Below are 25,999 nucleotides of genomic sequence, written 5' to 3'. Positions count from 1 at the left end.
ATGTTTTTCCTGTCATTCAGATTTCCATCACTTTTTCTGAACTATTTTATTATAATCATAGCGTATTTGAGTTATGTACATTGCCATCAGTAATCTGTATGTCTGCACTATTACAAATTGGTATTGCATAGTACCTGAATTTAGCCACATCTATTTCCATAATTCCAACATACACAGGCATGGGCTAGAACATGATTAAGTTCCTGGAAATGGTTTGTATTTTACACTGACCAGTTTAATTTAGTCTCAAGCTTGAGCATAATATGCACAGGCCCCATGAATAAGCGCTTAGAAAAATGTTGAAAGCACAAGTAAACCCTGGTTGTTGGTGGGGTTATTCTTACAACTTTAAAGTAATTTAGCTAAAGCTCTGGTTTTGATGCTAGCAAAACCTACTCAGGGTGTGCTTACCTGGAAAGATTCCTTCAATTGCAAGTGAAACCAGGAGAACACTTAGTGCATGAGATAGCACAGCATCAACGCCACTAAATACAGCAACAAAAAAATCAATAATTATAAATAATGAAAGTAATAGCCTTTAGTGTCAGTTCCTAGTCCACTTCCATAAACTTAAGGTTGATAATTCTAGCTGCCACTTCCTTCTTTCCCATCTCCTACACTGTACATAAGGTTATATATCATTTTTTATTAGTAGACCCCAAAAGTCCGCTAATACAATGGCCTAAATACAGAAGGGCAGTTAGAAAAGCTTTTCCTCCCCACTTAATGAAAGAGTTATTTTGAGGCTCTACTATCTAACCCAGTGATATCTATTTCTGCTTCTTACATGTAAAGTAGGAAATTCTCTGTGGAGTTGATTTGTACCGGCTCTTTGTTGCCTTGAGGTTTCATAATAATTCAGTTAATAGCTGAATTTCTCCAAGAATTTGCTTCTTGGGAAAAATCTTTTTTTTTTTTTTCGGAAGGAAGCAAAGAAATGGCAAACAGGAGAAAAGGGTTTTACTGTTTTAGGGTTTCGTCTTTTCAAGATTTTCACTCTTTTTGTTTTAATAATTTTGTTTCAATATCAATTTCTGTTTGATTAAGAATTTCTGTACAGCTCTGGAAACACATCAGAGCATCATTTGAAAGACGCTGAGTAGAAATCTTTTGTCAATTTTTTTTGTCTATATATATACTTTTTTTCTGTTTCCTAGTAGACCTTAGCAGAGCACTCCTTCCCCTTTTGTATGAAATCTCTCCTTTTTTCCTGGTCATCAAAAATGATAATGGTGAACTATTACAAAACTTCCCTTGCTGTCTGATCTTGTGGAATCTTAAAATTCGATTGGTGTAAACTGAAATTGCTTTCAAAAGCTCTTAATTGGTTTGTCCTGGCTTAGCATATGACTTGTAGTATTTTTGGAGGCTTTGTTTGGTTGTTGCTTAATCCTTCCCTAACTGTCTTGCTAATCTAGGACACTTTAGATCAAGTGTTGCAAGTATGACACCACGACACTCGCTGCTTCTGTGTTTGAGCAAAAAACCATCTGTGTGGCTCTCCAGGGGATCACAACTCAGCCACTTCAAAGGAAGGGTCTTTTAGTGATTTAACCTCTTGATTCTACTTAGGGTCTATAGATAGATGTGCATCCTCTGTAGCTCATAATAAATGAAGCACAGTACTTCAAGGAGAAATATCTAGGATTTGCTCAGCTGCCGCCCCCCCCCCCCCTTTTTACTCGACTGTTACAGTATGCAAGCAGAATACAAATTAAAAAGTTATTAAAGTTATTAGATGTAATTAATGTTGCCCACAAGGCAACTACTTCTAGAACATTGTACTTATGGGAATTATTGGTCCATAATTATTTACAAATTTGTATGATTTCATTATGAACTTTTCTCATTTTTTTCTTTCATTGTTTGAGGTTTGCCCCAATTTATATAATTGATTTTTTCCCCTGTGTTACAATGTGATGATTGAACTTCTTCAGTGCCTGCATGATGGTTTTTGTTTGTTTGTTTGTTTTTATTGTAGTTTTGTCTTATGTCCACTGGAATTTTGAGGACTTAACCTGTTAAAAAGAAAGTTTTGAGTTACCAAACAACAAACTCTTCATTCAGCTTCCTGTGCATGGGGATGACTATTGCTGCTGGTTTCTACACAAAAATACGTCTTGCCTCTCGTGCATAAGTTGCTTGGAAACCTCACCTTCTTAAAAAACAGTAGTTTCAGTGATACTCTTGAAGTGTTCTTTGCTAAGCTCATTATTGCAGGAAATTCATTACTCCAGCTATACAGCTGGGGAAAATGGGAACACCATGTGGAAAGAAATGATTAATCCTTGGGACACCATCCTGCAAGCTGCCAAGTCTGGGAGCAGAGGTTATGCCTGAAGTTGGTCTTGATTCATTTTGCATTTCTCCGAGGAACAGAGCTGATCTTATTCATACGGGCCACTGAGAACATAGGGGAGCACTGTAACTCCACGGACAATGCCCCTGCTAAGAAGAATTTATCAGTTTCTGTGTTAATGCAATTCTAGCTCAATGTGCTTAAAATTTTTCTTGTGATAGACACCTTACCCACCAATCTCAAAATATAGTAAATGAGAAAACTGATTTCAAATCTATTTCTATATTCTTGCACAATAGCAAGCACTTCTTTTAGGAAAACAGTTTCAGAAATATTTACCTCATTCCCTGTGGAAGTTGCAAGGTCTGCTGGGAATCTCTGCGAAGTGACATGTTGGGGGATTCCTTTTCTTCATGCTGGAGAATCCGAATTTTGTGGATAATTTTGTAAGTGCTTTAGAACTAATTTTCCAACTATGTGCAAAGGTTAAGGACGTTTGCCATTAGCCTTTAGGGAGAATTTGTTAGAGCTAAGGTTGTAGTTCCTTCTGTGGTTTCTCTCTATATCAGGGTTAATGTTAAGGTTGTATTCCTAACAGAAGCTGAAAAACTGAAAAGTTTAATTTCTCCGTCTACTGTAGAAAATTGCTCATAATTTTCTGATAGCAATTTAGACTTACCAAGGTCACATCGTCCAGCTAAGCTAGGTTTAAACATGTTTGGTCACCTGTATTTAAGGTTGATAGCAAACAGTATTTTAAATTTAACAAGAATTTCTCGTTCAGGATCCACATCAGGGTTGAAGCGAGGGCTGTGGCTGGTTTCTGGGAGATGGGAGCGGACCTGTGTTGATGGCCGTCTCCCGCAGGACCAGTGCCCTTGGGGAGGGATCCGAGGAGATGGGGCTGTTGGATAGGGCCGCTTACAGAGGCAACTATTCACTATTAGTTAGATGTGGACTGCAGAGTTTGGTGAGCTATGTTTAAAAATCAAGGCTGCCAGGCTGTGTTTAGGGATCACACATTCAATGGCACATGGCTTCTACTTACTCTTGTGGCTGGTGGGAGCTGCTTGAATAAGATTTGTCTCAGTGATGGCCCATCATTATTTAAGTGGGGTTTTGAGATCCCAGGAAAAAACAGGATTGAAAACAGAAATACCAACTGACAAATACAAGTTCCAGTCAGTTATAGGTATTGCTGTATTATATTTGCCATCCTTGGAGAAAAAAGTACAGTATGTTACAGCATTATTTTATTGAAAGGTTTAATAGACTTTATCTACCAGGCTGCAATTCATCAAGAAATACATTTGATGTTAGTCCAAACTGCACTTTTATAACTTGTTCCTTCTCTGGGAACATAGTTGAACGTAAAGTAAAATACCCAGTTGCTAATAGGTTGATAGGATAACGGGGTTTTGTGATGGGAAGAGAACAGAAATGATCCTGAAGGAGACTTTGTGTCTGGGGACAGTGCTGCTGCTTGGGGTGCAATGTTAATGAGCTGTCAATAGTGGCAGGGAAATAGGCAGTCTCCTTCACTTTCCCATCAACTTGCAGTCTACATCTGACCAGCAGCAAGAAATCAGATTGTACTGGAAGGAAAAGGGAGCACAAGGGCATAGCAAGGAGTTGTGATACCATGAGATGCACTGAGTCGGCAAGTTTCCCCAGCAGCCTCTACTTGACATTAAAACTGCCATGCCTTGATAGGCATCTGAGAGGGAAGTAAGTCCCAAAGAGGCTGCCTGTGAACCCAGGCAGCATTATATGAGATGAGAAGTATATAAACAGCAGAGATGCTGGAGGTCTATTTCCCTAATCAAACAGATGCAAATGAGGTAAGCAGGAATGAGACTGTCAAAAACACTGTTGTGACGATTGAGAATTAATATATTTACTATGTGTAATTAAGTTTATGGATGTGTGTCATCTTCAATGTTAATATTATTAAAAGTGCAGTATCCCTTTTTATGTGTTACACCGTTCAGCTGTGGAGGTTGGACTGTGCCGTGACAGCTAACGAGGGTACCTTCTGCCTTACTGAAATCTGCTGCCTCTGCAGAATGGCTGAAGGGGCCTCCTGCTTGCTCCTTACCCACCTTATGGGTGTGAAATTTCCTACCGACACGCCACCCCGTACGACAATTAGGCAGCCAATCTGCAGGACGTGTTGGGAATGGCAAACACTGCAGTGGGTGAAGGTGCCCCCGAGGCAGCGACCTCCTAAGGTGCTGCGCAGCCCTCGCATAGCGGGGTCCCTCACTGCCACCCTCACATAGCCAGTGACGTGGTACAGGGGATTGCCCACCCTGGGGTCTTCCCAGTGGTGTGTAGAAAAGTCAGCAGGACACGGCGGCAGGTGGGCGCCCGCAGAGCATTGTGCCTGAAAGGGCTGGCGATACGAACGGACTGACACGGCACCATGCAGCAGACTGCCTTGCTGCTGGCGTTGTAGGACTCCTCTTAACGTGTTTCATTAGCTTTTAGCTTCACCTGTCATTAATTGCTGGTAGGAGCCTTGCAGTCCACAGCTGTTTCATGCTGCCATTTGATCTAAAAGTTAATATTTCAAATGAATGCGCAAACGATTGCCTTCTTACCTGCAAGGAGCTAACGTTTCAGCTCCCCATCAATGTCCAAGCCTCGTGTCAGTGACAGAAAATGCTGCATAGCCAGTTAAGTGTTTTACTACACTGTTAAGAGAACATGTTCCTAAACATTACTTACCTATGGCCTCTGACCAAGTAGTTAGGCATGCTGAAATACTTAACATCAATCTATCAGTACTTAAAATCAATCTATGTTTACATAATGCTTTTAAGCTGAAAAACTGAAAACCTATGTTGAGGCTAGGCACACTCAGACAAACTGGCAACCCTGAGCTCCTCGTCCTGTTGTTCTAGACACTTTTACACTGTTTGCCACGTGAAGCTGTCAGCAGAGCAGCCAGCCTCACTCTTGGCACTGTGGCATGAGCAATGCAGGCAGCAGTGATGAGGGCTGTTATGCTCACTTCAGCAGCAGGTGCCCAAGGTCACACTGCCCTTGCCTGCACACAGATATTGTGACCTGTCACGATAGGTGTTACTTGCACTTCTCAAGCCAGCTGAGGCATTTCAGGGACAGGACAAGGGGTGGTCCTCCACAAGCAGCTGGCACAGCAGCAGCTGTACTCTGCTTTTTCTTTTCTTGTTTGTTTTTTTTTTAACCTCTTGAACTCTGGCCAAGGCGAAGGCTACAGCACAGCACTTCGGTGCTGGTGTGCACGGCTACGGGGAGAAGTGATGGGAGCACTTGCACCATTTACCTGTGCCTCAGCGCAGCCAAGGCAAGGGATTGGGACAGGCCGATGCACCAAGGACACATCGACTTGCTCACCTCCTGCACTTTTGGAATTAGTTTTGCAGTAAATGTACACACTGATGTCAAATAAAATGAAACCGTTATGATGATGTGAGTTGCCTGAGTGTTCTTTTGAATTTAATTATTTAAATGACCTACTATTGTTTCTAAATTAAATATTTAAGCTTGCTAAATGGCTGCCATCCTGGCTTAGTAGTTAATGTGTCATGATTCGTGCTGACAGCTGTAGTTGGTACTAGTGTTGGGGGATCTCACCTCCTTGCTGTTTTCTCAGCACTGTACACACCCCTGGTACTGCATGGCCAAGGCACTCCGGGGAGACTTGTTCGCACCGCCATGGCTGGGCAGCTGAGGGCTGGAGCCCAGGCTGCCCTCCCACACACACCCACGAGCACACGCACAAAATGGGTTATTAACCCCCCCCCCGCCCCCCCCCCCCCCAAGGGCCACAGCTCTTCCTACCCCACATCTAAGTGCAGGACAAATGGCCTACCTGCAGGTGCCAAGGGCACACGGAGAAAAGCTCTGTGTGATTCTTATGGAGCTACCGGCGACTCACCAGAGATATCTTCTGTGCCCGCTGCAGGCTTTCTGCAGGAGGTGAGGCATCAGGCCTGCTCGTGGGACCGTCTCCCTTCCTGGTGAACAGAGGAGTCAGACTTCAGTCAGGGAGAAAAAAACGTCATTTGCATCATAAAAATTAATAATTTGTCCAGGTTACCTGAAGTTTCTCAATGGTGAGATTGTTTAATAAGATAGTGAAGGAAAGGCACTGAGGAAGGAGAGAATTAGTATTGCATTCTTTCTTTGATTTTTGTAGAGCTGGCTGTGCATTTTACACATCTATCCATTACTGTATTTGTAGGTTTCCTCCCATACGCCAGTTCAAAGTCCTAATACAGTAAGCCTACGCTGTACTCAAGAACAGGCTTAATGCAAAATGAAGGCATAATAAAATAAAATACTGATATAAAAATACCAATATATTTCCATCTGTCTGCTAAACAGCAAGGCCTGGAAATGTCAGATTCATCTTTGTTACAGGTCCTTTTGTTTAGGTGTTAATTAGCACACGAATCATGCATTTTTTTTTTTTAAGATAGGTGTTCAAATTTGAGCTATGTATTTTCATCCTTTGGTTTTGCATGGACTTTGAAACTTTTGAGGGTATGTGGAGGAAGCATAAAGATTTTATAAAAGATATATTTTTAAATATTAAGAATAGGAGATGTCAGATTTTTCTTTAATCTAACAGCAGAGATTATAATGGTCATTTAAATAATTCATAAAGCCTAAATAATTAGTCACTCTATTTAATTTGCAAGCAGACAGACAAGGGATACATACTACATATGTAAGGTCAGAATTTGGTTTTAGGTGTTAAATAGCATGAATGCATTTATAAAATGTATCTATCTTTTAAGAGAGCCACTGTGTGCTTTCAAGAGCACAGGCATCACACATTTATTCTCAGCTCTTACATCAGCAAGCACGGAGTCTATCCAGGCAGAAGTTAATACTCAGTTTTAGCAATCTTAATATTTGTAAGCCCTTTAATTTGCTGGGTTTGTCATGGCTAGGGCTCATGAGCCTGCACTCCTGCAGTAGCACAACCCACCATGTACTGTGTCTCCAGCAGACAGCTGGGCATGAACTTAGGAACAGGGCAAATGTGCACTGATATGTCCCCCTGGGGGGCCACCCACCCAGCAGGACTTTATATGGTGGCTAATTTCTAAGCCACGGGCAGGTAATTTCTTCAGCCTTGCTGGATTTTTTTTTTTTTCCCCCTCAGTGTCTTTATCTGGTATGCTTTTGATTTTCTGCAGCCATTTAACCTTCACAACACCTTAAAGCAAAGCTTTTTCTCAGCATACAGTCACACTGACAGAACGAACACTTCATTTTGTTTGTTTTGGAACTAGCAGCCATCTGCTAATTTCCTTTGATCATATCTAATGATTGTAATAGACGATAACTATGACTGTTCCTGACACACGCCCTCTCCTGTTGCCCAGCTCAACCTCGCCAGAATCTTACTTTGCCATATTACACCTCGGAGTACTCAGTCCTTCCAGGAGACATTGGCTGCTATCCTCCCCCTTGGGATCACCTTCAGTTCTGCTACACCATTACCTGAGATGGAGCCGAGGGAGGCAGCAGTGCACAAAGTAATCACAATGGAGGCAAAACACATTTTAATATAGTGCCTGATGATGGCCTCTGCGCTAACTACCTGGTCTATGAACCCTAAAGCATATTTCCTTCTTTTTCCTGTTCTTTTTTTTTTTTTTTTAAATCTTTTTGGACTAATTTTCTTTTAGTCATTTAAGAGTGACTGAGTCTCAGAGGGTCTTTCTTCAGTTCGTATCATGTGCCCCCTCTCCTTTAATAACCACATATAGTGTCATGAGCAAATGTCATCACCTCCCTGCTAAGCCAATTTTCCAGCTCATTTATGACAGCGTATACCTGCACTGGTCCCTGAAACCTTCCCAGTGGCCCGCCGTCTACCGTAAAAACTGACATGCTCGTGTCATACCTAACCCTAGGTTTCAGGCTCTTACCTGGATATTGCAAGACGACAGACTGACAAGAAGCCTGTCACTTTGTGGGTTCTGTTTCCAGGCCAGTGTTCAGTGTGCCTTGCACACAGCAGTCAGACGCACAGCCATCCCGGCCTGGGGTTCCCACCACGGGCAGGAGCAGGGCTTGGCGCAGGGACCTCTTGGGGTCCCTTCTAACCATGCTGTCCTGCAGGGCTGTGCTTGCCACCTGGTCCTGGCAATTAGAGCTCAAGTCATCTGTGTGCCCCGTAACAGCTTCCAGCATGAACAGTTCAAGCATGGCATCTGGTGATTTTTAATTATTTATTTATTTGTTTTTCTTTTTGTTTTTTTTTTTTTTTACATGCCCTACACCAAAACCTCAAGCCTCAAATGAGTGGTTCCAGTGCAGGACTCTCAGTAACCTCATGTGGCGTCACCAGAGTAATACTGCTGTTGTTGTGGAAAGAGATGTCTGAACCAAAAATAGAAAGAAGTACTGCTTGCAAGTAGTCTAAATTGATGCCTGTACAAAATGGCATGGCAGTATCTTGTTGCCCACTTTCATATGACTCGTGACACACATATTTTTTGATGTCCCCCTGTGCCATATGCTTGGTAATGCCAGAAGGGCTAGAGCACAAGTGCATTTTCCCACTTAAAGAGCATAAGGGACTTTTCTTAGGGTGAAAACACGTTTAGGCATTTAAAAGCAGAGCAGGCTGTCAGCCATGCAGTGCCAACACTCAAAACTGGCCAGTTTTGAAAGACTGAGGAACTTGCTTATCTACATGAAACTAAACCGTGTTTAGTTCAGCTCTAAGAAATACAGACACATATACATACATGTCAAATAAGTTTCTTCTTTTTAGTTTTGGTTTGGTGAAATTGGTAGCATCTTCTGTTGTTTGTATCAACACCTTAAATCAGCAGGAGAGCAGGAGTTAAGCAAAACAGATTTTTCTCACAGAACTTTATGATTATGACAAAATAACGCTTTTTTTTTTTTTCCAATGGAACTGATGCCTATTGCTTGACATTGTTAGCACCGGGCATTTGATTTATATCAAAGTATTTTAAATGTCACATACTATTAGTATTGAAGGGATGATTCTCAGTAAGCCACTAGGATCGAGCCACTCCTCTAATTATAATAATTGTATTTAGAAAGGGTAAACAAGTTCCTTTCACAGGGAGGAATTTAATCTGTTCTGTTGTTAGTGATGTCTCTCTCTCTTTTTTTTTTTTTTCCTTATTTTTTTCACCTAGTGAGTAGGTTAAAAAGTAAGAAGACAGCATTCTCCCCAGGAGACAGATTCTCCCCAGGCAGAATATATATTTTAAAATGACTGCCGTCAATGTGATGTGGTAATAGACCTTCATCCCTAATGCAAGTGCTGGCAGCAACTGCGGCATCATTTACTAGAATATATCTGAGGATGACTTTTTGTAGCTTTTTGTAGCAATCTGAGTTCAATTCAAACCATAATCAGCTAATCACTGGCAATTTTCAGATACGAGTCAAGCTAATTTCAAGACAATCAGCCTTAGATAGTTTCATTGAACAGCCCTGGAAATGATGTTTATGTTGATGTCCATTAGTATTCCAACTGACAGTAATGTGTGCTGTGCAAAAAGAAAACCAAAAAATAACAACAAAATCCCTCTCTAGAATGAACAACAATTAAAAGTCTGAAAGCCTGAAGTATAGAAAATGGAGGTTTATTTTTACCCACTGGTGTTACCTAGCAGGTGGTCGAACTCCAGGGCTGCATTTGTGTAAGGCGGCAGTGTGCTGTTGAGGATACTCACCCTAATTTGAAAGTGTATATTAGCTGCTGTTCAACAGTGACTTTCAAAACATTTGCTCTATGCAAAAGTTGAGGAAACTAAAAAGACTGTCAGAATCTAGGCCATACTGTGTGTTTGTGACTGTTTTCAAGAATTTTGATTCAAACCACTTGCACCTTTGCTGGCACACATCACTACAGTTTGGAAGTGAGCCTATAATGCCCACCCCCCCCCCCCCCCTTTTTTTTCCCCATTACTTGTTAGTTTGTTTTCACAAACTCTAGAGTTAAATATATGTAACACCCCATTTGCAGAGAAATCTCCCAAAGGAAAGATGCTTCTTCCAAGCACATGGCCGAAGTGAGGCTTTGTGAGATTAAAAAAGGCAACCTACCCATTTGATCTGCCTTCCCTTATGAAAACACTCAGTCAGTCAGCTTGGAATTGGATGGGTTTGATCCTGGTACTGCTGAATGTGAAGCGGTGCTTTCTGGCATCCATTTCAGCGGTAGGAAACCCTGAGGCCTGGTTCTTGAAGCACTGTGTGATGAAGTTATTGCAGTATTAACTTCACTGAGAAGTATTTGTTTCATTTCGGTGTTCTGGTTAGCAAATATAGCTTTGGAGCTCTTGCCATTACATCCTTGACCTTTTATATGTCATTAACATGAAACTGAAGTTTTGTTGTCTCTCCTGACCTCTCCCAGGAGCTGAGGAGAGAGGAGGCACGCAGACCGTTCAGTGCCTGAGGAGCACTGCCTCAGGCCCGCCTGTGCCAGAGGCCTCAGCGGTCGCACTGCGTTGGCGTGGTGGTGCTGAATCATGGAAGAGCATTTCTTACACATAGACCCCGATGGTGACACATACAGGATCCTTTTATTAAAGCTACTGTTAATTAAACAAGTTAAAAAATAGCAAACCCCACAACATTTGCTAAATATGCAGATTAAAAAATATTTACTGCAAATCAGTCCCCACTTCCTGAGGACTGAGATGAATGCTAAGAGCCGTAACTTGTCCCCAGAGTACCTGGCAGTCTGACATCGAGTGCTTCGTACCAAGCTATGCCAGTCAGCAGACACTTTAGCAGCTGTCTCCCATGTGGAGTCTGCATTAGGAGGGCAGGGACCTGCAGTCACACACACACCTTTTCTCTGCTTTTGTTCTCTTTGTACAAGAGTAGTGGAACGGCAGCCAGAACGTTAACACAGCTAAAATGGAATATGGTTTAATAGAAAAGGAGCAGACTGCCATTTCATTAATCAGTACACCTTTACTTGACTGTTGTGTTCTGCTTACTGCATCTCAAAAAGTCTGGATGGCAGAAACATTCTTCAGAGAATGGAGATAAATTGATTAGGATCATGGAAAAACTTCTATAAGGCAAGAAATTGAAATGGTGGTACCTGTTTACTATCGATGTGATAAATCAGACTGAACAAGTTGCTTGTAGACAAAGTAATTAATGGCATACTTGTGCTCAGAGAGTTGTTCTATAAAGAAAGACCAAAAGATGATTGGTTAGGAAACAGCAACTGTAAAGCTTACGCTGATTACATATATTATATATTATGCTACTATTATATACTATATAGTATAAACTACATAATATGGCATATTATATACTACACAAAATATACTTTATTAACTGTATGGAGCACACTATACTGTACTATATTATATAGTAAGTATGCAGTATATAATATAATATATATATTTATATATTATATACAATATATACTATATATCAGATACTAAAAATATGCATTACAAAGTACATTATACATAATGTATATCATCTATATCATATAGTATATATCATATAGTATATAATATGTAATCTAATTATAAAATTTATTGCATAATATATAATGTATGTGTTAAACCATAATATATACTATATTGTGCATAGTATTTAATATTATATAATTTACAATCTACAGTGTATAAGATGTATTATTATATATTATATATTTGCTTATATCTATATATAATATATATTTATAATGTAAATGTATAATGTATAATTATATATACTACATACTGCATATTAAATATAGTGTGTGAATATAAATATTTCATACTATATAAACAATTCTATATTGTATAATATATATTAAATGCGTATAGAATATAACCTTTATTATAGAATAATATATAATATAGATACATATATATTTAATATAAGGTATAATACATGGTACTATCTGCTATTGTATAATATATATAACTGCACATATAGACTATGATATATATAACATATATTATGTTTCTGTAATATATATAATCTATATAATTTTAATATAGTACATGTAGTATTGTATTTAATAGATATTATTTTCATATATATATTCTCTATATAAATATATAGCCAAACAAATCCTTAATATGCTAACCAAAGCATTTTTTTTGGCCACATACAGTCACAAGTAACATAAATATAGGAGGAAATAAAAGAAAGAAAGTATAGGTGAATAAGAAGGAAATCTCTAGGTACATTAGATATAATGATGTAATCACTGTGCAATTTTAAATTATACAGTTAGATGCATTTTAACAGACTACAGATGTTGACACGTTAATAAAATACATGTACTCAAACATATACATATAAACACAAATAAAGCATGCTATTTATAATTCATGGGTATACGTAAGCTATGTATACATATATATAAACACACATAACAACAAGATCTGTTGAGAAAAAGAGAGTTGTCATCATTGTCTGTCGGTATGCAGATTAATAATTATCTTGGATACAAAGCAATTTCTTGCACAAACAGGTCAGTCTATAATTGTCCCCTAGGGAGAAATATTGCCAGAATGATGGAGAATGACAAATTCCTCTGCACAGATTTAGCTCTGCGTCAGTCTGATATATAATTTAGATGGGCTTAAAGTGCAAATGTAAAAAAGCAAAAAGAGTGCTACCAATAAGAGCCTTATTTCGGTACTTCCCAACACACCCTGCTCACATACAATTGCTGCACTGTTTATTCATGCCGTGGGGGGACAAAACCGTAGCAGGGAGAGCACGCAGGGAGGTGCATGCACTCCACAAGGCAGGGAAACCACAGGAGTGACAAAGTAAGTCATCACAGTGGGGTCAGGAAAAGTGGCTGTAGACCTGGCTTAGCTGCAGCTCGTCTTTGACATTTCCTCCATATTTATGAGTTCTTCTCATTAGGTGATCCGTTGGTACATGTTTTTCCTTAAGTGAGGACCCATCACTTTCAGAATCCAAAAGCTCTAAAAGCCATCAAAAAGTAATCAGTAGAAATGAGAAACATTCCCCTCACCCAGTGCTCACCTAAAAGTTCAGGTGCAGCAGCTGATCCCAAAAGGCACTCCTCTCTGATGGGGACTGAGCCAACGTGAGCGTGCCAGACAGAGGATTTAAAACACCTTTCCATGCAGATTTTGCACAGCGAAAGCCAGCAGCATAAATATTCATGGAAAGCAAATACAAAAGGTATTTTTGTAAAATGAATACATTTTAAAAGGGTTGTAAAATATTCATAGGAAGTGTTTCTAGCAGGAACCTAGAATAGGGGCCCGAGTCTAGAAGTTACAGCACATTTCTCCAGCGTTAAGCACCCAGATGCAGTGAGAGCGCAGATCCCCCAGGCCGAGGCAGGCCTCGAGGACTTCAAGGGACTGGAGTAGCACCAATACGGGACTAATGCCAAGGACCTGGGCCATCAGGACTGAGCTGAGACATGGAAGTGGGCTTTCCACTTACAGTGAAGTAGTTATTTCAATGTCTGTGTAGCTCACTTGTTGACACAAGGACCCTCTGCTTTGCAGGGTTGCTCAGCACCAGCACTGGAGGCATTCCAGTCCCACTGTCCTCTGAAATGCCATTGCAACCACAGCTAAATGGTAGCTCAGCTCCTCTCAGCTTTATCTTTCAGCAGAATTAAGTTTTACTGGGCCTTGTTTAAGATGAGCAATGGCTTTGTCTCCAGAGCTGGTTATTGAGCAGAAGGTGCTCAATCCAAAGGTGAGGTATTGGATATCAATTTATCGCCTTTTTACCCTCTGATTTCCTTGAAAAGATGAAATTGTGGATGTGTGTTTGTATGCATAATACAAACGAGTGCTTCCAAATGTATCAATGCCATTATCAAATGATGCTTTCAAGTCATGGCAACAGCAGAGGTCCCAGAGATCTTCTCCTTTCTCAGGCTGATGTGTGAGTACCTCAGCTAAATGTGCATGCAATACATGGGCAACAGACGTGGAAGGCTGTGAGAAAAAATGAAACAAAACAAAACAAAAAAAAAAGGCCGAGCACTTAGCACAATCCCAAACTAAGGTGCAGGGCACAGCTGATAATTAAGAGACATAGGACTGGGAGATGAAATGGAAATGAAAGCGAAGGCCCATGCCGGCAGTGCAGCCCGGATGCTGGAGTTGTGCAGGGAGGGATGGGAAAGGTGTCCCAGCCTCCCCCTTGCTTTCGGCTTGCTTTCCAGGGGGCAGCCCCAGACACGAGCCCAATCCCACCGCTACACGTTGGCTGTGTGGCTTATGCACAGATGAGGACCTGAGTGCACAGTCAGACATGTACCTGCACCTGCAGTGCCATCTGAGATCCTAACTCCAAGTCCTTTCTATCAGTTAATGGTATCACAAAGCATCCTAGTGATGCATCCTGCTGAAAGACACAGGCCTGGAACAGTCTTCCTGTTCATTAAATTATTCATGTGCCAGATGGCCACCCAAACACCTGGGCTGGTACCAGGAAAAGTCTACAGCAAACTTCAGTCATCCCCAGGCAAAAGCCTCCACTCGGAGTCCTTCCGGGGTGGCTGGGAAAGGGGCACCCAGAGACACACTTGTCTCAGAAGTGCTCTTGTTAGCACCCACTCATCTACTGCCATATGGCGCCTTATGTCGAGATAAGCTGTAAACAGAATTGCATGAGTCTAAATAACGTTTAAGAAAAAAAATAAAATTATCAGCCCAGCTGTTTATCACTACAACTTACAGTTGTAATTATTCCTACCTTTTCTCATCATTACAATTCTAGCTTTCAAGTTTTCAAGCTTCTTTGTGCCTTATGTCTCCAAACACATTGCTAAACAGCTGCAACACTTAATAGTTCAGAACAGAAGATGGAGAGATAAGATGGTGAAAGTAGTTGTGGTTACGAGCATTATTCAAATCACAGTTCAAAGAAAACCCTTTATTTTGGAGAAGACTTGTCCTGTGCAGCAGGGCACGTAGGTACCACTTCTAGACAAAAACTAATCACCTTCAACATTGGTTTAGCAATTGGCTGGCAAATTATCAACTGTTTCATGCATCATCATCATTTCTACTGTTTCCTATCACATATGCACTAAGAACACCATTTTCTTTTCTGTTTTCAGTAATTCTTTCCATTTGTAGAATTAGCTGAACACAATAAGGGACAAAAATGTAATCACTGCAACCATGTATTAAACCTGCATTTATAAAACATTAAAAAAAACAATCACAACAAAAAACTGGAGCCAAAACACTGAAGTTAGTTGGCAGTGATTTTCTCTCTGTCTCTCTCTCTCTTTCTCTCAACCATAAGCCACTGCTAGAAGCATGCTCTTTACTTTTTCTTGCAAGTCACATACATCTTGTCTCTTGCTTGCAATGACTGTATAGTATAGTGTCAATCAGCTAAGATGAGATTCATTTAGTTGCATGTAATGATGTTTGGCCAAGTGAAATTGTACAGTTAATTATGACCAGATGTGTTTCAATATAGCCTTTTAACCTTTGAATTGCCCAGTATGCTCTCTCTCACATTTTGACTTTATCTCATTAATTGTCTCACTAACTAATCACAGGCAACTACCTCTAATGTAACCATAATGAGGGAGATACTAACTAAGCACTGAATGCTAAACTGTGACTTTGCGTAGCAATTTCAGAAGCCTGAGAGACCAGATTTCAAAAGGGCTGGCTTGCGGTCCTGGGTTCCTCTAGTGACTGCAATGTCACTGCTGCCTTCCAGCCAGCACAGCAGTCACAGCTGCATTGAAATGAGCTGGCATTTTCTCCTACAGGCAGCAGGATGGAGACAGGCTATGAAGCTGGATGATCCTCGATTTACTGTGCTTATGAGGAAGCTGGTAACCAGAAACGAAAGCTGGGTGAAAACAAGGCAGAGGAAGAGCTTTGGTCACAGGGTGTATGTTCGTTTTTCTTAATTTTTGTTTGTTTTTCTTACTTTATTTTCTTTTTCTTTTTTTGATAGAGCACCTAGGACACATGGAGTGGGAAGACCCTTTGAGGAACAGAGGAGCTGGGCTACTGAGAGCTTTTGTCTGTCAATGAAATTAAGTTCTTGCCTTTTTCTTTATATGATTCCCAAATACCTGTTTTCTAAACTTACGTATCCTCAAGTAATAAAACATTCCACCGGAGAAGAAAAAGGTAAAACTTCTACTGTTTATCCTGGATTCCTCACTGAATAGATTAAAGGTATGACAAAATATCTTATCCAAGAGCTTATTGTGTTGATTTATTTAAAATAGCTATATAAAAATTGATATTCCAACACCAAATTTTATGCACAAGAGATGATTTATAAACACTGTGCTTTGTGTATTAAGAATAATGAAATAAATGCTATAAATCTTTGTAATTCCTTCAAAGTATACTGATGGCCAATTCCCAGTCCACCACTGGTGCAGTGTCATCCCTTCATTCTGTGTGCCAAAGAGGTTATCACTGGATGGGATTACTAAAGTAAAAATATATTGGACATATTTTTCATCTCCATATCAACAGGGATGTAAGAATGAGGAGTCATGAAGATCCCCTTTCTCAGAGAAGACTTTAAGTGATGAAGTTATAACACATTTTTGAAGTGTGTTGAACCAAAAGGCCTGGGACAACGAGGTTTAAACTGAAGAGGTGGAAGAAGAGTGGGAGCAGGGGTGCGGAATGATGGTGTCAATTAAACCTTGTGTTAGGGATGAAAAATGACATCACCTGCACATTGCTGACACCCACACTCCGCTCAGGGCTGAGAAGTACAGCAAATTTGAACTTGGTGAAGTGAGAAAGTTGAGAGTAGATTTAAAGGGATGGATGGCTTTGTCAAATATTCTATTTTAGATAGGGGAAAATAAAGATAAAAATAAAACATTTTGGCTGTGTTGTATGTTTGATGCTCATCCAAAATGATTTTGCTTGGATCCTGAAATAGTAAGCTGCTTTCCTTAGAGGCGATCATTCTTCCCACCCTTTTCTTCGTTCTTTCTTTCTTTCCCTCCCACAATATCAAGCTCTTAAAGAAAAACAACAATAACAAAAGGCTTTGAATGAGTATCTCCTCTTCAAAAAGCTCTTATAAATGGGAGAATTAGAGGTGCTCAGAGAAATGAAGGACTTGGCAAGTCTCAGGAAGACAGATTGGCATTTGTTTTATTTTGTATATACTTTGTCATGTAACCCATCAAATGATCTCAGATTTGTGTTGTGGCCGTATCCTCAGTAAAAGACAATGATATTTCTTGAGAGGGTAAGAATAAATCTCCCTTGAAAGCACACAGTTATCTTCTACATGAAGCTAACCCATGGATTTTAGAAAGCAATTAGTAGGCCAACAAGCTGGGTGTCCATGGCTTGCCTTTCTATTTTCCGGACACCAAAGCCACATTCAAAAGAGAATGGGCAATTATTATTATTATTTTTTTTCCTGAAAAATCTAATATCCTATCAAAATACCTATGATGTTATAGTTCATGTGAAGTTCTTGGACACTTTTGTCTAGGGAAGAGAGCTAACACTATGCCTTACAGCATGCAGACACTGCTGTCTTCACTTTTATTAGTCGTCTCTGTCACCATGTGCCCAAAAGGTGGAGGTAGATGCTGCTCTAGGTTTTATATTGTGACCATTTACAGAAAAAACTGTCAGTATACATGTACACAGACATTAGCTAGGTGTCACCACTGTGCTATCAGCCATTGCCTGACAGGATATTTTACTTTAAGCCCTAAAGAACAAACAGCAGCATTTAGGGTCCTGGGTGAGTAAATGTGCCTAGGCCCTTAAAATGGGGCTTAGCAACATTTGGGAATCACTGGCTGAGCGCAGACAGGAGAGGGGCACCGATTATCAGCAGTGTGATATAACTTTACAAGTAAGGCACATCTAACCTTAGAAAGTGAAGAACTGTGCAGGCGATGAGGCCCAGCATCCTGCCCCATGGACGCCAGGCCTTTTCCAGCTGTGTACTCACTGCCAGGTGGGAGCAGGGAGAGCCTGATGCAGCCGCGTGAACGTTTGGAAAGTCCAGTCTCAATTTTAATGAGAGAAGAAAATAAGATAATAATAATAGTTACAGAGAGTACCTAGTTTGTTCCAGCAGTGGAACTTCCAGTTGTGGCTTTTTAGTTATTATTTATTTATTTATTTATTTATTTCTGCAAATGTCCAATGTCATAAAATGACCAATGTCATAAATCTTTGTATGGATTAATTTTATACGGATAATTCGGACAAAAAGAACCCATTTAGTTGTCTTTTTTTTTTTTTTTTTTTTTAACCTCAGGGCATTTACTTTGCTGAAGTGGAAGGCTGCACATTTGGTCTGGCCACAATTAACCCACACACAATTAGCAAGCAACCTTCTCAGACCCTGCCTACCTACCACTAGCTTCAAGGATGGTTCATGGGCAATTCTCTTTGAGAGAAAGGCTATTCTTTATTTCTGGGTGTAACTGTGAAGAGATTTGACTAACTATCTCCCTGCCTCAAACTGCTAAATCCAACCCACACAAATGTATTTCGCAGTAAGTGCCCCCACTTTCCTCACTATCTCCCACTTTTCTCTTGCTTTCCCATTATCCACCTCCCCAGCAATAATAGGCAGTAAGTTTGTTTGCTTTTTTCCTGTCATAGTGAATGTCTACTTTTAAATGACACCTTGTTTAAAGATAAGAAAAAAGAAAAGAAAAATAGCCACAGAACAAACTAATCTCCCTTTCCAAATATAAAATAAAAGCTATATTATTTTTAGGCTTTGCAGCAGCTCATGTGTCATTTTCATGATTTCTTTCGATGACTGAAAAGCAGTGAGAGGAGGCGAGAAAAAAACTTTTTTTGTTCCCCTTAGAAATACATATTCAGAGCTTTCCCTAACCTGATTTCTCCTACATTAAATCGTCCATAGACCGAGCTACAATGAAGTCCCAATTACCTGATGTTTTTGTCAGCTTTCAGTAAGCTGCATCGTGGTGATTAGCCTAATATAATGGCACCAGCAACATGATGCATGTAGGCTGTAATATTTTTTGCATTATAAATCTACCTCCAGCAGCAAACTAAGAGAAGCTGGGCTTCAAGGTATGGTGAGAGCAGGCTGCAGAGTAGGGCTTTTGGGTTAGAAACCAACTGTGCCATTACCTTGAGGACGACGGGGACGAACGAGACCAGGAATCCATTTCGTACAGCCGTGGTCCCATCTGGTGTCCTGGGTAGGTCATGCAGGTCCTGACACCAGCTCCTTGGGATCAACAGGAAACATCCCAGTCACCTGAAGGACAGGAGAGCAAGCCATTAACTCTCAATTTCTTGGACCCTTTATGAATAAAATGATTTATTATTCTTTTAACTTCTTTTTTCAATACCCTCTAGCAGGCAGATACCAACACAAGATAAGCTTTCAGCTTTCAGCTCTCAAGACTTAATTCCCCAAGATGACTAATAATCCCTTTATAGCATCACAGCATTTATGGCAGCTATCACCTTAGTGAACACAGGCAGCAATTCATTCTGATTTCAGTACATATCTTCATATGAGGTTTTGTTAGCCAATATTACAACAGTGGAAATATCTAATTGGGTTACACAATTATTACAAAAATATTATGTGTATTAAATATTTGCCTTTCTTTTTTAACTGCCTGGAAAAAAAAAAGAAAAAGTTTAGTTCATACTACTACAACTGCTTTGTATCAGAAAGCTCTTTCAGTGTGTAAATATAATCATCTGCTGACTTTCTCTAAACATGTCACTACCCCAGGAGAAAAACATGTGAATACATCCAATAAATGTTCTTGAAATCCTTTCTTCTTTCCTCTCAACCATTGCAAAGAGAGCATATTATTCAGAAATGCTTCTATCTGGTGTATGTGATACTGCTCTTATTTGTCCCTTGGGACCTTTGGTTGCAGATGAGCAGCTCCAAGCATAAGGACTGGGAGCAGATGCAAACAGCAAGGCTGTGCCGTGCCAGGGGTTGGTTACTGCACCCCTGCGCACCTGCTCGAGACCTGGCACCATGTGCCATAGCAGAGATGTTCCTTTGCCCCCATTGCTGTGTCTAAGTCTCCCGTTAGCCTGAGCATTAGGCCTCTGTGCTTCCCTGGGCCATTAACTTCACTATTCAGTGTCTAAACCGTAATGCCATCTTCTGCTTCTGCCTTAGTGTCAGTCCCCAAGAGCCCATCCTGATCCATCACCAGCTTCTTGCTTGAATGGTTGTCCAAGCTTACTGTCTTTGCACAGCACCAGTCCCTCCGTGCTAGACGTACACCACCTTCCTTCACCATCCCGTCCTTAAAAACAAAACTTCCTATTTCTGCCAAAGAGTGCTAATCTGTCTAGTCGAGGAGCTGCAATAAATCCTTCCCCTTTCAGCATGCAGCTATCAATTAGTGCTGGTGCCTAATATGAATGTTTGAAAGTCTGATAGATCTATTAATAGCAAAACATCATGCATCTAATTTCCAGATACTCTAAAATTTAATTCCAATTCTGTTTGACTATTCTGGATTTCTTTTTTAAATTATCATGCATATTTTTCTGCTAAACTGTGTTTCTTTATCCTGACGTTATCGTGCTCAGTGCAGATGTGTTCAATAAGCAGTCTGGATAAAAGGGTGAATGTGGCCATACTTCCCATTTGGCTGCAGACAGTGCTCATGAGTAATGCAAGATCCAAACAGATTGAGGAAAATGTCACTCTACTAAAATAAATAAATAAATAAATAAAAATCTCCTGAGGAAAAAACTCTCCTGAGTCTTCTGTGGGACTCCTGCACGTGCACGGCACTTAGATGGCACACTCACTTCAAAGAACCCTAACTCAAGCAGTCTGCACAAAGATGTAAGGGGTTATTATTTATCTCTTGCACAGGTATGTAGTGTGAAACTGAAGTTAGTCCCTAATGAAAGCACATGCAGGGAGCAGTGAATGCCATCCTCGCATTCATCTGACTGTATTATTTCTTTTATTCAAGAAGACGTATCTGAGAATAGCTGCCCATACTATGCAAAATACGGAGTCTTTTCTCTCTTTTGCAATTACACATTCGTGATTCCCTACCAGTCTTTTCTTCACATTGTGAAGAAGGTACTTTTCTTTCTTTTGAGAAGAAGAAAATAGGCCACTGGACAAACGGTGAGAGGCAAATAGCATACCCAATAATAAAGTAACCGCCCCCTTTAGAAGACTTCAGGTGCAACATAAAAGTGTCTCTCAGTTGTTTTTTGTTTGTTTTTTTGTTTGTTTGTTTCTTTTAATATTCATTATTCACCTATAGTTTTATGAAAGTCTCATAGTTAGAAATTCCAGGATGCGCTCATTACCACTTAAAGCACTGTATAATGTTAATGGGAACAGTGCAGAACACACAAATATCTTGTTTGCACAATTGTAACACATTCTGTATGTGGTCTTTTTTATCCCGTTATAGTAAATATTTCTATATTCAATATGGCCTGCATTAAAAACAAACAATGAAACAGCACTGTGCTGGTATGGTACAGATATTGTACGTTGTAACACAAAATAAAAAAGCTTACATTCACCTTATTAGTAAAAACACTGTGTTTCTAAGGCTAAAATAAAGATTAAAAAGGATATCTGAAAAAAATATTACATTAAAACTGAGAAGTGCTGAGAGTGAATATATCATTTTGTAAATTCCTACATTTATTCATCCCTGCATGATCAGATTTACTCCCTCATCACATGCTGGATGTGTTCCTCAGTGGTTCACTGTTCTGGCTATAATGCCATAGAAGCTGATAAAGATAAATAGCGATAAAGAAGAAGCAAAGATGGAAAAGCTATGAAGGATGAGGTATTATTTCCAAAGTGAGGACCTGACTTTTAAAGATAACTATACTCAATACAGATCAATAAAAAAAAAAATTAGATTTGATTCAGGTCCTGAAATGGATCTATGGGCCTCCGGTGTTACTTATCCAGCTCCCGTGTTTTGCAGAGGAAGCTGGTTTGGGTTGTTTGCCTGAGAGAGAAGCTCTGAGCCAAACAGAGGGCAGCGGCTCTCTATTGCCAAGAAGTAGCACACAGGAAACATGCTCACCAGACCCTCTGGGAAAGCAGAAACCCAGAAGTGTAGTGTGTGTGGGACCAAGCTTCTATGCAAACCGCAGTGTGGAGCCAGCCCCTCCAGGACAAGGTCTTTGTGAGCCGAGAACCAGGTCTGTGCCAAGACTAAACCCAGCTGCTCATGAAAAGACAACAAAAGAGTCCTGTGCTGTAATGCTGAAAATCCAAAGTGCTCTGTTTTATTGTATAAACTCAATTTTTCTCACAGACTATATGCAGAAATTACAAACCCATGAAATAGGTGGGTATGTTTTATTAATCCTGAAGCTTCTCCATACTTAGCTCTCAGGTAGATGTAATAGCTTATTTCTCTGATCAAATACGGTAACACAGAATTTAAGGAACAAAATCCACACTTCTTGGATAACAAATCACACCTTGATAAACCCCCTAACTACCCCAAGAATTCATCCAGATTTATAACTGTCTAAACAAACAGACTAAATGGATTTATTCTTGCTGAACTCAATTTAACATTCTGGTATTTATCCATTTTTCAAGTAAAGTACCTCTGTCTACAGTAATTAAAGAACAATAATTTCAGACTCAGATGTATATAAGAAACAGCGCAAAGGTCAGTCTCCATAATAATTTTGCCTTAAGATATATATGGAAAATACTGTACATTTATTTTATGGAGCCCGAAAGAATAGCATCTATATTTAGGCCTCACATATATTAAAATGTGAAAAGAGAAGACTGGCATTATTTATTTAAAGCGTCAAAGATAGAATTCTAAAATTGTTCCAAGATAGATTTTCAGGCTTGGATGATTTTAGGGCTGTTAATGCCACACACTGTGCTGTTATTGTTTTAAAGAGAAAAGTCTGTGATATAATTATTAGCAAAGGGAGACTCTTAAATGCTTTGTCTGCATCGAAATTCTGACAAGACAGCAGAGTGGCACAAAAGGCAATATTCTCCAGAAAAGTAATCTTTATAAATTTTATCTGTTCCTCCACCCTGGACTTGCATTTCTGTCATGCAGTTGACATTCTCTTGATATAGAAGGATGAAAAGTCAAAACAGCAGCTCTTAAAAATAGAACACTTTACAGTTTCAAACAAAGTCAACATTTAGTTTGGAGTAACATTAGAACTTTCAATGAGAAGCTCCACAAGCAAACTTTTGTCACAAAATAAGCCAGAGAACTGGTGTATTGTTAGTACCTACAGAAACATCTTCAGGGCAGTACTTAATTCCTGCTTTCTTGGTTTCATGACACCTTGACTAGGAGAGCAATTTTTAGTCATCGGGAAGTTTTTAATAAGAAACACAAAAAGCAGCATTACTGTGAGAAAAATAAATAGTTGGAAAAACACATATTGCTCTTATACTACTGCTGCAGGGATACCACATTTAAAACTAAGTCTTTATATAGGCTCTGTTCTTCCAATTCATTGGACATTTGTATTCACAAGTCCTAAAGAATATTATTTACTCCTCCCGTATAATTGGAGTTGAAAATTGCAAAGAAAAACTCCTAATCAAAAGGATGGAACAAAAAAAATAGTAACAAACAGGAAAGAAAGAAAAAAATTACAGAGAAAAGAAAATATTTCAGCAGAATTACCTGTGAAACTTTTTTTTTCCCTCAAAGTTTTATGTAAAGAAGCTGTACTGAATTTTCACTCCAAAGAACATTTGATCCTGATATTGATTATATCCAAATTTCCCAGATTCTCTAAAAAATATCAGTTGTATAATTTGACTTCAAATAACTTAATTGCACCCTTAGAAACATCCATTTCAATCGATTTCTGTTGGATTTTACTATCTCAATTTTTATTCTTCTCAACTGGCAATAGTAGATAATGGAATTCAGAAAGACTAAGGTCTCTCTTTGAAAGCTTAACAACCAATTCTTCATCTATAAGAGGAAAATACGCTCACAGTACGCGTAACTCCTTGCTTATTTTCCAGCATGGAGAAGGTAAGATGTACGAAAATATAGATGCCTTTGACAGGAAATAGAAACTGAAATTGGACACTACTTGCAGCGCTTTGATTCCTTTGACCCTTATTCTTCAGTACGGGCTCCTCTAGTATACTCTGGTACACTGTAGTATAAAATACAGTACAGTGTACTTTACTTGGTCTGCTGGTAGGCACTTCCAACTCGACTATGATCTGCTTGCTCCTCAGTGACTCAAGCATGCAATTAATTGATTTACATGGATTTAATTGTATAGCTAATTGTCAACACAATGTTTTGTTTGTGGCATTCTATTCATGCAATTTCCTTCACAGTTCAGGTTTTGTTTTTGTGCTTTATCTTTTGAGCCACTCTGTAGCTTGGTTACAAATTAATTCAAGCTTGGCAGCATAATGTATGGTTGCCATGGTGTATTAGAAAGTGCCACCAGAAAGTGAATGACCATGGAGACTACAGGAATCACCTTGAAGATGCCATCAAAAATCAGGAAATTCATTTTGGGCATGCCAGGAGACCAGCAGTTTAGTCAGATAACCTCACCGGAGCTAGAGGCACGGAGGTGCCTGGAAAGATGGCTTTTTTTCACAAGTTGAAAAGTGAGCAAAGTTTTACTAGAGTTAAAGATAAGCTAGCAATTCAGGTAAGGATTATTAACAAGCAACTTTTTTTTTGTCTTTTATCATGATACTGTCTTTCTTCAGGCTAACAGAAGCCACATTCTGTGAGCTATTTAGACATTTGACAGAAGTTTTGAGGGTAAATTATACATCTAGTCTCATGGTTTTCCATGAGGGTGAGAAAATCCATCCTTTATACTAATGGTGTTTATTTAGTTTGACAAAAATATTTATATCTATTTTTAGAATGGCCTTATAACATGTCTAGCATATCTTTCGGTTGCTCTGTTTCACATATTGAAGAGCAACAGCAAAATCACCCCACTGCTGCACAGTGTGTCTGATGACAGGGGAGTCAAACTGACATTTTCTGGGAGCATTAAATACACCCACATGCACATATGTAGACATACATACAGGCTATTAATATAAATAAGAACAAAGGTAACAGCTGATATGACCTGGAGTCACATTATGTATGAGTTAACCTCACTGCATATCCAATAGCTCATTTGTACTCTTTAGCAAAATAATTTCTTGACAGAGGAGCACTGATAAAACATTGGATGAGATGTAACAGAAAAATCTCTAGCTTTGCAAGCAATTACAATGTAGCTATTGTATAAAGATAGGATTTTTAAAAAAATAGCCTGGAAGAAAAAACCAAATCATTATGATCTTGATACATGTCATTTAAAATTCACCCGATTCCCTCCCTCCCCCCCGAACCCTGCTTTCCCTCATAAATCAAAAGTGAATACACAGATCACAGGGATGAGGAGCAGGTGGTAAAACAGACTAAAAATTTCTTTTCTATACTTCAGGGGAGAACTAATTTCCTGTTGAAAAGAATGGGTCATTTTTACTGCTAGTTTAGCCACATGGCTCCCAGGTACCAATTTTGTAAAGTATTATACATTTTCACTGTGGGTCATTTGTTTCCTGTGCAGGTTTTCTTGAGACTTACTGAACTGATACACATAGATTTTTCCATCTGTGCTTCTGAGCATATAATGATGATTGGACAGGTTATCTTTCCTTTAATCTGTACAATAAGTGACAGAGAATGCAGAAATTTTGTCT

General features: G+C 39.5%; 1 protein-coding gene and 1 long non-coding RNA gene across 3 annotated transcripts in view; one reads left to right on the top strand and one right to left on the bottom strand.

Moving 5' to 3' along the window:
* Nucleotides 1-18,376, top strand: part of LOC308197454 (uncharacterized protein) — a 557,403-nt gene extending 539,027 nt beyond the window's left edge. The window contains exon 11 of one of the 2 annotated variants that reach the window (XM_080597939.1): nt 16,247-18,376. In XM_080597939.1, the coding sequence (XP_080454065.1) occupies nt 16,247-16,466 (220 nt within the window). In that variant the 3' untranslated portion in view covers nt 16,467-18,376. Of the gene's footprint in view, nt 1-1,981; nt 6,078-16,246 lie in introns of those variants that run through there. The other variant, XM_080597940.1, reaches the window with a different exon arrangement.
* LOC308197456 lies at nt 411-16,229 on the bottom strand. Its single transcript, XR_013952942.1, has 5 exons — nt 13,316-16,229; nt 10,397-11,495; nt 6,159-6,303; nt 2,639-2,715; nt 411-485 (listed from the first exon to the last, which is right to left on the bottom strand). It is a non-coding gene; the product is annotated as an uncharacterized lncRNA (long non-coding RNA).
* Nucleotides 18,377-25,999: the final 7,623 nt, after the last annotated feature.

Source organism: Anser brachyrhynchus (assembly GCF_964034855.1).
Source record: "Anser brachyrhynchus genome assembly, chromosome: 6".
In the NCBI taxonomy this organism is placed as follows: Eukaryota; Metazoa; Chordata; class Aves; order Anseriformes; family Anatidae; genus Anser; species Anser brachyrhynchus.
Note: the sequence above shows the minus strand (reverse complement) of the source record. Positions and strands in the feature narration are given on the sequence as shown.